This window comes from Poecilia latipinna, unplaced genomic scaffold (assembly GCF_001443285.1).
Source record: "Poecilia latipinna isolate Pla-1442-1.1 unplaced genomic scaffold, P_latipinna-1.0 Scaffold2497, whole genome shotgun sequence".
NCBI lineage: Eukaryota > Metazoa > Chordata > Actinopteri > Cyprinodontiformes > Poeciliidae > Poecilia > Poecilia latipinna.
In genome coordinates, this window is record NW_015115113.1 from 4,285 (window position 1) to 16,871 (window position 12,587).

Sequence of the window (12,587 nt, forward strand, 5' to 3'; positions counted from 1 at the left end):
AGATGTTCTTCTTTCATGGCATGAATACAATTGCTAATTTGGGGCAATATTTAAAAACTGATATTCACAAATACTCTTCATCCAATGTGAGAACAAACTTGTTTTTGTTGTTGTTTTTCATTTTTCTTCAGAAACGGGCACAACTTTGTGCTTCTCTTCTGAATAAAATCCATGATTTTGGTTTTAATTTCACAAAATGCAGAAAGGTTCAAGAGGCATGCAAATTCTGTTTTAATTTATAATTAAAACTGAAGAAATAGGAATACTATGCAAGAGAAAAATAAATAGACTATAGGATGAAGGATGGCTTCCAATTTTACTGTCTTGTAAAATTCTTGAATAATGTCAAAAAGAAAATATACATTACGAAATTCACCAGTTGCACAGTATGCTATTTAACTCAATGGGAATGGCACCAGTCAGTCCAATATAAGTAACCATTACATACAGTAAGCCCAAAAATCACTGTAGAAATGTTTATCCTCTATTGTGTATTTTAGGTAGTCTTCTACATCCATGAACACAAACCCAGAAGTTCATCAGACCAGAGGGAGCGGGTGAGATGAACCTTACCTTCGCCATCTGTGCCTGGACTCCACTGGCTTTGAGCGAGGCCACAGCCTTCTGGGCTGCCGCAGGGCTGTCAAAATCCACAAAGCCATAGCCTGCACACAGAAAACCAAACAAGAGAGGTAAGAATGAAAAAGAAAACAAAAAAATGAAACAAGTGATGGGAAAAGAAAGTAGTCTTAGGACCAAACAGAACAAAAAGAACGAAAACAAAAAGCTGGGATCAGAGAGAATTCTCAAATATGTTGGCAAGCAAGTGCAATTCTGCTCAGGAAAGAGATCCTATTTTGTCTTCAGCATGTTGTAAAATGTTTTAATGTGTCAAAATCTAGTCAAGTCACATATTTCATGAAAACTTCAAAACTGGCTGATTTAGATTTTAGCCTAGGATGTTTGATTGGGGATTCAATTTTCAGCAAGTTTCTGTTTTTTTGTTTTGTTTTCTTTCTTTTTTAAACAGAGTGCATTATTTATTTATCTATTTATTTAGTCTCTGTTAGTGTCCGTGCATCTGTTAGAGCGCTGGGGCCCGGGGGACATGGGTTGGGCCCTACAGGAAGATCTGGAGGACAAAAGGTCCGAACGCACTCATAAATCTCCACTTTCAGAAATAGTGCATGTCCTAGATTTACTAGGTCACATGGCTGAAAGCTGGGAGGAGATGTCAACAAACAGACAGGCCGTCCTCAGTCTCTCTGTAACCAAACGGACAGATTGCATGCGCTTGTGTGTTGAAAATGTGAGCAAATTACGAGAAACTTATGCCCCACGGATGAGGGCAAAACATCAACACTCGAAAAGAACAATAACTGACTGGGCTGAGTCCTAAAACAAGTATGCAAACCTGATGTTTACAGTATAACTTGCTACAATTTTTAATAAAAAATGTACTTAGAATGAGGGATTCACTCTTGCACATTCACCCATAGACAAACATTTCACTCGCAACATCTGCTCCCGTCTTTCTTTCTTTCTTCCTCCTCCCGAATTTGGAGCCGCACTCTGTTTTGCTGATAAGCAGCAGATTTTTTTTTTCTTCTTTTTTTTAATTGTTCAAAGGCAGCAAGCTGCTTTCACAGCAAGATCTGCCCTGCGCACGCAAATATTTATACGCTGGCTAATGAGAAAACCAGAATTTTGCCAAAATAGGGTTACGCAACCTCAGAAAAGAGTATACATAAACATACAAAATGCATATGCAATTTACTCTGACTTGTAAAGACAAGCACAAATACAAAGATAATAAGGGAAGCAAGATTTTTAAAAATATGGTCTATGTGCACAAGAATTACAATGCTGCTTATTTATCAATTTTAGTGCAAGAAGAGAGACAAATGCCCATCTTACGAAGATATCAATGCATACAGTATTTATCACCTTGATAAAATGTCCTTATTTTATTCCACCGGATTTAGAAAATGTTGGCATTTCTTACTCTGACGGATAAGTTACTGTTTAAACACAGAGAATTGATTGATCCATCACATAATATGCATGCCAGGCTGATTTATTCCTGTGTAGCCTGGATAATGATCTCTGCTTGAAAATCGGCGAAATGTATATGCCTGAATGATTAAAAAATAATGGCTAATTAAAAATTTAGAGCAGGAAAGCTTTAAAGTTTCTATTAAAACAAAAACAGACACAATTCAATAAATAGCTGTTTACAAGTCTGCAAAACCTTTAAACCTCTTTTCTAAATAATCCGTTCATCCGGTGTCTATGCCTGCTTGTCCTTGAAGGATAAGATGGTGTCCGTCTCTAGAGGTCAAAAGGTGAGAGGTCGGGTACAATCTGGACAGGCCGCCAGTCTGTCACTGGGCAGCATAGACACAAATACCCATATAAGAACACATAAGGTTAAAAAAAACCACACACTGGGATATAAAGTTCTTGCTGAAAGGCAACAGTGTTGCTAACTGAGCCAATGTGGGTCTCCACTTTCTAATTAGGCGCAGCTTAATTAATATACAAGTACTGAGAAATCTGCTGTTGAGCAGAATCAGACTATTTTACACACAAAATGAGTTTTTAAGAATAAATTAGGTGTTGAAAAATAAAGTAAGAAAAGGTGCAACAAACTTCTCGGAACAAAACTGTACTTTGAATGAATGTCAGCAATTTATTCATACAGAGCTATGAGACTCCATCAGAAAACAGGAAGCTAAAAGGACCAACGGTAACAATGCTCTGTTTTATTCTTTTGACGAGTCAAGTTCAACCTGTTACTGAGAATCCTGAATTTGGAAATGTTGGCCGAGTTTTGACAATCTCACAATTAAGGTAAAGGTCTGACGCAACCATGGTAACGCAAACGGCTTGCATCGAGTAAGCATGGTAACCACAGTAACTAATAATATAAGATGCTGAAGATAGTTTAAAGCTACAGAGCCAACTCACACAGTGTGACGTCGCCGCTAATGACTGATTGATTATTCATGAGGTGGAGGCTGTCTAATATTTATATGGATTGTTCCATAACCTGAGGGATTGCATGATATTTGTTGATGAGGCTTGGTGAGCCAGGTCTGTAACTTTCAGTTGTTTATGAGAAAAGGTTGTTATTTTTTTTTTAATAAAGCATGCATGCATATTTAAATCACAGATAATTTCATTTTAAATTAACAGAGAAAGCAGAAGAATGAATTTTGCTGCTGATTATAGTTCCTGAAAAATAATGCAAATTAACAGATAAAAGATATACAAAAAAAATATTTATTCTGCTCAGTACATCTCTGCTTATTATCATCAGCATTTTTAAGTTAGGTATGAATAGTTCATGTCAGCTGTTTGAGTTAGGTTGTCCTAGAGTCATTTAAAAAAAAAAAATAAAAAATTCACAAGTCAAATATTTATATAGTGTCATAACTTATATTTTGCAGATAGATGAACTGCATTTTTGATTTTAAGAGCCCTCAATTTTTGCAGTCATTTTTTTCCTCTGGATTTACACCTGAAACATCGATATATAAAGTGAATGCAGTAAACTGCTTTTAAATAAGTTCAAAGCCATTTTGTTGCATTAGCTCAGAGTAAAAAAAAAAGCTTTTTAACAAGGCAGTAAAACTAATGAGAAACTAATCAGTAGTATTAACACACAATAACAGATATGGAAAATGTATGACTCAGATAAACATAGGAAAGTCCACAACATAATCCTGAAATACAACTTTTACACTCTGTTTCACTGCCCTTGAGTTGCAGCTGGCCAGAGCAAAATCATTGTCTGATAATTCAAAATATGTCTGCTTGATCTCATCTCATTTAGAATTTCAGTTTCACCGATACTAAAAGACGTATCTCTCTAAAGGAGGCAGGGTAGAAGTGAATAGCTTTAAAACTGAGGTGTTTAGCATTGAGTATTCCTTGAATAACCTGAATGCGGTAACTACAGCGGGTGAGCCGTTCCTTTTTCATTAGTCAGAACTGAAGGTGCCGGTAGACTGGAAAAATCACAGCAGTGATTACAACACACGAACTTCACGGCCATGAAACTAGACGCTGCAGATTAAATCTGCAGCATAACCAGGAACCACTTCTGGGAGCAGGTCTGTTTACAGTGATATACCAATATCAAATGCCTTCTCTGTATTACAGTTCCAGAAAATTGAATCCATGTCTCAGGCGTCTGGTACATGCTCCCTAAATAAAATATTGAGTCACTGTAGATGTTGGCATGTAATCTAGTTTCACCCTGAAGGTTTTAAGTTATTCTAAAGACATCTGAGGGTGGCTGCGCTTTTTACAGCACTTGATCTAGTTGGGTCGGACACAAAATGTTACACATAAACCCAAGTGATATTAATATTTCTTATGAGGAAATTTAATGTCTAAGTGTCCGTCTCCCTGACATGTTTGGTGGCGCTAAATAGCCTTGAACCGAGTTAACCGCTAGCTCAAAGTCTATTCATCACTTTCTTATGAAAAGGTTTTTGTCTGTGGCTTTATTGAGGTCGTGGGTCAAGTGTCAGAAACAGAACAGACCCGAGGAGCCGCTGGAGATTCATTGTCTTGCTCAAGGCCCTTTAATCCAGACGGACACTTGCTAAATCTGGGAGCAGATGCTCATCTTCTGTGATGATTGACAGCTCCGCGAATCTGAACTCAACATGCAGATCCAATGAAAAAAAGTGCACTAACCCTTACATACTTCTTCTGGTTTTCCCGAGTTACCCTTTCCTGAGAGCACACAATATGAAGTATGCCTTAAAATACTGTTGATTAAAAGATGAAAAAGAAGCTGTCCCAAGCAAAATGGAAAAGCAATGAGCCTCAAAACCTATCGAGTGGTTGTGCCAAACTATCATTACGCATTTACAATAACAATGTAACTTTTACGCCACTTTGGGTGGATTTTGTCCAACTCTTCTTTGCAAAATTGCTTTAATTTGTTCACAGTGGAAGGTTTACAAACTCTAACTATTTAAGGTCATGCCAAAGCATTAATCAGATTGAAGGTTTGATTAAATTTCCTTTTCCCTGGTAGAGAGCAAACTTCCTGGTTCCAACATGGTGTTGAGACCGTGAAGCAGCACCACGGCCCTAAGAGTATATACTATTACATACTCTTAGGTTTAACTGTATGCATGAAGCATTTAACCAAAAACATGTGCTACGTTAATTTTACATCACATCTAACCGGACACACACATTCCTGAAGATTTTTCTGTAGTCTTGTAAGTCTATATGTCATATTTGAAATCTTTCACCCTACTTTGTTTTATTAGATGTGATCCATTAACGTGATTGCTTATATGAACATTTTTGGAAGACATTGTGGCTGTGTGTGACCTGTGAAATTAATTAAACAATGTACTAAATTAAAATTATAATTTAGATTTAACAATGGAGATATTTTATTCAAACAGAGTTGCTCATTTTGCAGTAGATTTTTTTTAAACGTTATTTAATGAAATCATTTTATGAAAACTACATTTTGCATTTATTCACATTATCATTGATTTTAGTGCTTCTCTCATAATCTAAATCATGACATTGTTGTAAGAAAAAAAAAAAAAGAAAAACTGTATTCTACACATCAAAAAATACCCTCCTAACTCATCTCACGTAGTTTTCCATGCAAGAAGACCCGACAGACTGACAGACGGACACACAAACATCACTATAGGTTCCATGCAATCTCCTGAGCGTTCAGATTTCCTGGCCTGGGCACAAAGGCACAGGCCAACCAAGTAGAGAAGGAGACAGTCGGGGACAAGCAGAGAGCAAGATGTGGGCAGGAGACACTGAGAGGGAGGCTGCTTGTCTCTGGGAAATGGAAATCCTTTCGTATCTAAAGTGGTTTCCTCTCCCTCCCTCCATCCTGCGCTCTGTGCCCGCTCGCTCCATCACAGCTCCCCACGCTGCTAACAAGAAAACTGTCACTGCAAAGTTGCTGCAAACCACAAGGAAAGTGTAAGAAAGTCTTCACAAAATTGTTTTTTTTTGTTTTGTTTTTAGCAAACACTGCTGCTTGCCTAATTAAAACCATTTTTATTGTTTGTTTACTTTTATTCTTTTGCCAGCAGAAGTAATGCCTCGACAGTGCTTCCATAAGAAGTCTCACTTTTCATGAAGGAAATAATGAATCGACTCAGTTCGGATCTGAAAAATGCTTTCAAATGACGGGTGCAGCGACATGTGAGGGGATCATCCGGGCCAGATGGCTTGATTTCATTACCTCCGTGTCTCCAAAACAAAACCCACCCTCTGTTTCCTCCCTCACCAGCCTTCCTGAAAAGATGAGACTGTCTGCTAAATCATCAGTTTCAAAGGGTCGCCTTCCTTTTCTGTCAGCCTCAGGTTATTTTTACCCCCTCCTGCCGCCACTCGCTACATCCGCCCATCCATCCCTCTCTTTCCAAGAGAGCTCTCCGAGCCAATTTGTACGCTCTTAGTCACGCTAAGCAATTATCTTGTCCCCACTGAATGCCTTTGCAATCAAACCAACACTTATCCGGTTGTACAGCACTCTAATGGCCAACTGATAATGAAACTCCTTCATTGTGAGTTAACAACTGGCTAAGAGATGTATGAAGTCCACACCATGAGCGGTGAAATTGCTTAAGAGAGTTACAGTCTGAAAAATGCGCCTATGTTGCTTCTGCCGCAGCTGTTAGATTCTATCTAAGTGGAGCATGGAAATATAATTAAAAGTGCAGCTTGATCTTATGCGGTAACATTTCACCACTTTCCTAAAATAATGGCAAAAGTCAATTTTGTTTTGACAAAATCACTTTTGGCCATTATTTTTAGGAATGTGATGTTTTGTTTTTTGTGGGGGGGCACGGGGGGGGTTGTCATTTCTTAAAATGCATGGAGAGTACAGTAAGGGTACAATGCCAAAATAATGTCTGGTCTTGAGATAAGTGATATAGTGCTAAAAAATATCTTCAGCTAATATTGCTTCAGAAAAAAAAAATATATTTTTTTTATATTTTGATTAGTTCGGCATGTTTGATAAGTCACATTTTTAAGAATCCGACTTCATTAGAAAAGTAATTTCAATAATGCTTCAAGATAAAAAAGAAAACTAAACATACACATTTTCCTCAGTTTTAAACTATTTTACGAAAACTGTATTAATTTGTTAGTTTTTAATATTTTTGTTAGCTGGATGCTTTACACTTTGATCAGTTGTAATCTTGAAATAAGGAATAAAATTAAGCAAGAATAAAAACCACCACTGTTCCCAAGACCATCCATAAATTAACTTGCAGATGACTCCAATTGTCAGGAAAACACAACATAATAGCTTCATTAAGTTTTCTATTTAAACCTTTGCTTGAATAATTACAAAATACTTTCATAGTGCTTGGGAAAATAAATCGAAAACACACTATGTACCATTATTATTTTTAAATAGAAGTGTCCAATGCATTGTCTATTTTCCTTTAATAAAATAACTCAAATGAAACAATTTAATTCCTTTTCTACCGTTTTGGGAACACTCTGGCCCTTCTCTAAATACTTTAAGTTGTGACAGAAACAAAGATAACGATGACTTATGAGAGGAAACAATTTCAGGCAGTGGACAGTCTTCTCAGGAACGGATGTCTAGTTTCCCATGAGGTCACACGATGAAATGTTCAGAAAAATGACCAAACAACAGAGCTGCACTCAGGACCCCACCCTACTTACGAAGGCTGTGAAAAAACAGTAAGGGGGAGAAATGTCTTAAAGGAAGGGCGTAAGCATATTAAACAGCATATATTCAACAGCATAAATACGATTTTAGTTGTTGCTGGTGGCTTTTAATAGGATGGCAGTGTAAAGCTTCTTTTCTGTATGGGAAAGTTTCTTTGCAAACTTGCAAAAAGGAGCAAACCACAAGAGGTTTGGAACAACATTGTTTGGACAAAACGGAGAAGTTAGGCGCTGATTCACTGTACCGCGTTTTCAAAACAACATTGAAACCATTCAAACTAGCTGTCGGGAACGATGCTGCAGGGGTTTTTGATTTGGACTTGTTTCACAACCACATGATTGAGAATCATGCACCCACAGAGCTGAATGTGGACTCCAACTGTGTACCTGACTAATCCTAAGTTAAATTTGAGACCTTCTGGCTGACAGCTAAAGTTTGGCTGAAGCTGGATTAGGTGACTGGAGTATTAAAACCCCTTCACAGTCATTTAAGTGTGATAAGCTCATGAAGAGGGGGAGTACTATTTCCCTTGGTGTAGTTCTAGAAGTTGGTGAATGTGAACTTTGAATTTCTTTTGTTTTTACAGTTTGGATCTCAGGGCCGGCACGAAGCTATCAAAACTTGATATCCCGCCACGTTTCGGTTAGGAAAATAATCTCACAAAAAACACATAATTTAGACCAAAATGCATCTGGGTTTTGCTTATATTTTTCAGAATTTAATGTAATGCAATCATAAACAAATACTTCCAAGAATGTACAGAAGTGCGTAACTAAGGAAACCGTGAATGGAAAAAGATACAAAATTGTGAAATGCAACTGAAGTGGAAAATATAATTAGATGAGAAAATTAGTAGTAAAAGCAAGTGATAATCATCTGTGGGTTTTATAGGACTCTGCTCCCCATTTTGGTCCAAATTGGAATGATTTCACAAAAGGCTTCACTGTAACCACAAAACCCATTTTAATGTGATTTGAAGGAAAGATTTGCAAGATCATCCAAACAAAAAGACTGAGCACTTTAAATGAAGTAGGAAAATGCTTAGCAAAAGTCAATAAGACAATTGTCGTTTTTTTTAACCAAGTGCTCTTGGCTAAGAAAAATAAAAATGACTGCAGACAATGACTGAGTCCAAGAAACAATAATACTGGAAAGTTACGTGGAAGAAAAACATGTTGCTGAAAAAGATACGCAGGCTGCAGCTAATAAAAGTCTTGTGCTAAGCCACTCCTGAATAATGTCATAAAAGCCTTTACTTACGAGAAAATGGATTGGGGAGTTGCTATGGGCCTAGTAGTCTCTTTTCAGATGAAAGTAGGTTTTGTATCTCATTTGGACAGTAAAGTTTCAAAATTTGAAAGAAGAGTAAGCATGTACAGAATAAATTATGTGTATTTTATGATGTCCAAACTTTACAACATTTTAGAGCGCTTCATGCTTTCTTTTATTGACAAGCTTCATAGCAATGCTAAATTTCCTTAACACCTCCTTATTAAAAGTAGTGGCACAGACTGATCTAATCTATGGCATGACGCAGTAACTCATGAAAACGACCAACTACAGAATGTAAATACATTTTAGCACCAACAGTCATCTGAAGTAACAGGAAAACACGCAACATTCAAAATCTATCACATTGCCTATTATAGGTGATAAGCAACTAAGTTCCATTTTTTTAATTTTTTTTCTTAAAAAAAAAACATTTTTACCCTTTTTTTTTTTTTTTTTTTTTCCAAAAGGCATCTGTATGTCCACATGGCACTGACAACTTTTAATTACTTATACTAAATGTGGAATGATAAGAGAGGTGCAAAGATACCACTTGCACTTTTGGGAATCACCAAAAGTGTAAGAATTTAGAGATTTAGAAATGCCGTCAGAGCCAATTACAGAGGGATTTCCTGTCGCCGAAAGCGAACACTCTGATTACAGGGCATCCGTGATGTTGTCCTAAAGCATATTGATGCACCTCTGAGAACAGCCCCAGCAGATGAGCTGTAATCATGGTGAACACACGCTCACGGGTGCCTCTTCAAAAGCAGATGACAACAATCCCTCTGATTAGTGCTTTGTTCAGACCACTTTAACAATCAGACAGACGCTTCTCAATAGACACTCACTGACCATTGAAAACACATTGTGGCTATTTTATGTCCTTCATTTTGATTTGGCCTGTGACAACAATGCCCACATCTTCCTTTCAAACGCTGCTTAACTTTGAGCATCATCAGGCAGCGGACTAGAAATCACACACTGGCTTTAATCAAGTAATATGCTCTTAGTCCATTGTTTAGATTAGTGGGTAACATGGATTCTATGGCAGTCAGCACTGCTGTGCTGGAAATCTAATACAATCCTAACTTTTCCTCAAACAAAACTTGAATACAACCACGCAGACTTTTTTTTTTTTTTTTTTTTAGCAATAACTTTTAGGCCGTGATTGATTAAGGGATGCAAAAAGTGCAAAAGGAAGGGATTAATGAAAAAAAAAAACCTTCCCAGCAAAACACATTGATTAGTCTGCCTTTAAGCCGCCAAAGAACCTGCATTTTTATTGATTTTTTTTTTTTTTTTAACAGACTCAAATTCCGTATCAGGATTCAGGTTTTTCAGGTCTATTCAAGGCTACAAATAATGCTCACTCCAAAATCAGTCTACTGATGCTCACTCACCTTTGCACTGATTAGTGTTTTTGTCCAAGATGGCCTTTGTTGACACAATCTTCCCATATCTATAAAAGAGAAAGAAAGACTTGTGAAACATTTTTGATCAACTTCCTAGCCTCCTTAAAACTCTAGTAATCAGGGAAGACCTGATTTAATTCCAAGTACAGCACATCTATATATATATATATATATATATATATATATATATATATATATATATATATATATATATATATATATATATAAAACAACTTCTGGCCTGTTGTTGTGGATAATGGTGGCAGGCAAAACAGTTTCATAGGTCTTGCACATTGTTTGGTTGATGTCATTTTTTTTTCCTTTTGCCTAACAGTCACTCGTTACAATGAATGTCACGATGAAATTCAGATTGCATTGGATGCTGCAACTTCCTCTCCGTGTGCTTGATGTAACCTGCTCTGTGTGCTGCCTTCACATTACCCCAAACAGCTTGCAGTTTAAGGGAGAGCTGCGTAGAGCACAGGCAGAACGCTAGTAAATAAACTTTCTGTCAGTCAAATTAAAATTTAAGTTTATGAAGAAGGAAAGCTGGTGTTTTTGTCTATTTTACTTTCACACATTTGAATTTATGTCAGGTTAAGCATAGCTTGGGGGATGCTTCTGCAGAGTCTATTGGAATTTTGGTAAATTCCTCCCGTGTCAACTTTGCAGGTTTACTTGTTACAGGCAGGAGTGAGATCAGGGCTTTGTAGCATCCACTCCAAAACATTGACTTTGGTGTCCTTAAGTAACTTTCTAACTAATCTGGATGTTCTTACGGTCAATGTCTGTTTGGAAGAACAATTTGTGTCCAAAGCATTAGATTTATAGCTGTTAACTTTGCATTTTCATATTACCATTTGACCACAATCCACCGCAGTCACAGAGTTAGAGAGTCCAAAACATCCATTAGTGAGTTAGAGTTTCCTTCAGCTTAACGCAGGAAAGGTTTAGCAAATAAAAATACATTTGGTAATTCTGATTTACCTACAAAAAGAAAACATGTCATCCAATTTAATGTCACACAGTGACAATAAAAAGCTGTGCCTATAAATGAATGGTTTCNAATTGCATACGCTGCTGTTCTTGAAATGGTTAATAAATGACTATAATAACCAGACCTTTATGAACTGATCCCCAGAAGGTCCATAAGGTGATTGGACAACCTCTTTGCTTCTTCCTGTCTGTTCTCTCCGCTAGTTTTTATGTCAAGGCAGCCATCCTCTCTTTATTTGACACCTCCAACACTATCGCTTTTGCTTATTTTCCCCTTGTCCCAGCTGCTCTCGAGCTCTCGAGTCTCAGGGCCTGAAGAAGTTAACAGTGTTTCCTATCAAACCAGTCTTTCAGTAGTAAGGGAAGGGGTAAGAAAAAATAAATAAATTAAAGCCCCAAACTGAAGGAGGTAAGAAGACGTGGGATAACAAAGAAGTGAAGGTGGGGGTTGGAAAAATAGTAAGACAGAATACTTGGATCACTGACATCAGCTGGGATCACTTTCTTGCTTTGTGGATGAGACATTCTTAATTAATGTGTTCACAAAACTGCACAATGAGTGACTAGTCGGCTGTCAAGCAGCCTGAGAGCTGCTGGCTGACTGATGGCTCCAGGTGAGAGAGGGAACTATATTCCCTCTTTGCTTTTATAGAAAGAAAAAAAAAAGCGGTGCAGATAGAAAGGATTCGATAAAGATACAACACAGGAGGCTCAGAGCAGAGCAGCTGGGGGAAAAAAAAAAAAAAGCAAGGAAGGGGAGTGAAAGACTGATGAATGAGGAATAGGGAAGGAGAGTAGTCAGTCAAATCATTAAATGAGATACTAAAGGCGAGGAGGAAGTGCAGTAGTCAGGGAGAGATGGAGAGATAGCAAGAGGTGTTTAATAAAAAAGAGATCATTTAGTTGTCACCACCAAGAGATTCTCTGTCAGCCGACGGCTTCTGACAGTGAGAGGAATTTAGACTAGCTGCCTGACAGCCTCGCATCAAACCTACTGGGACAGGAGACTTTCCAGATAAAGAAAGAATAAAAGCTCTAAAAGGCTTTAATCAGACGCAACATGACAGATGAGAAGCTTATAATCTCGAAATTGGCAGACAAAAAAAAAAAAAAAAAAAAAAAAAAACAACACCTGTTTTGGAAGGAAATTTTGTAATTTGGTAATAATTCTGCGTTTTTGGGTTTTCTTT

The 12,587-nt window shown here is 37.3% G+C and overlaps 1 protein-coding gene across 3 annotated transcripts in view; it reads right to left on the reverse strand.

Annotated features, from left to right (window-relative positions):
* Positions 1-462: 462 nt before the first annotated feature.
* LOC106938052 (RNA-binding motif, single-stranded-interacting protein 3-like) overlaps positions 463-12,587 on the reverse strand; it is a 65,275-nt gene continuing 53,150 nt past the window's right edge. For all 3 annotated transcript variants that reach the window (XM_015019880.1, XM_015019879.1, XM_015019878.1), the window contains 2 exons: positions 10,390-10,448; positions 463-665 (listed from right to left, as the gene is read on the reverse strand). In XM_015019880.1, the coding sequence (XP_014875366.1) occupies positions 478-665; positions 10,390-10,448 (247 nt within the window). In that variant the 3' untranslated portion in view covers positions 463-477. The remainder of the gene's footprint in view (positions 666-10,389; positions 10,449-12,587) is intronic.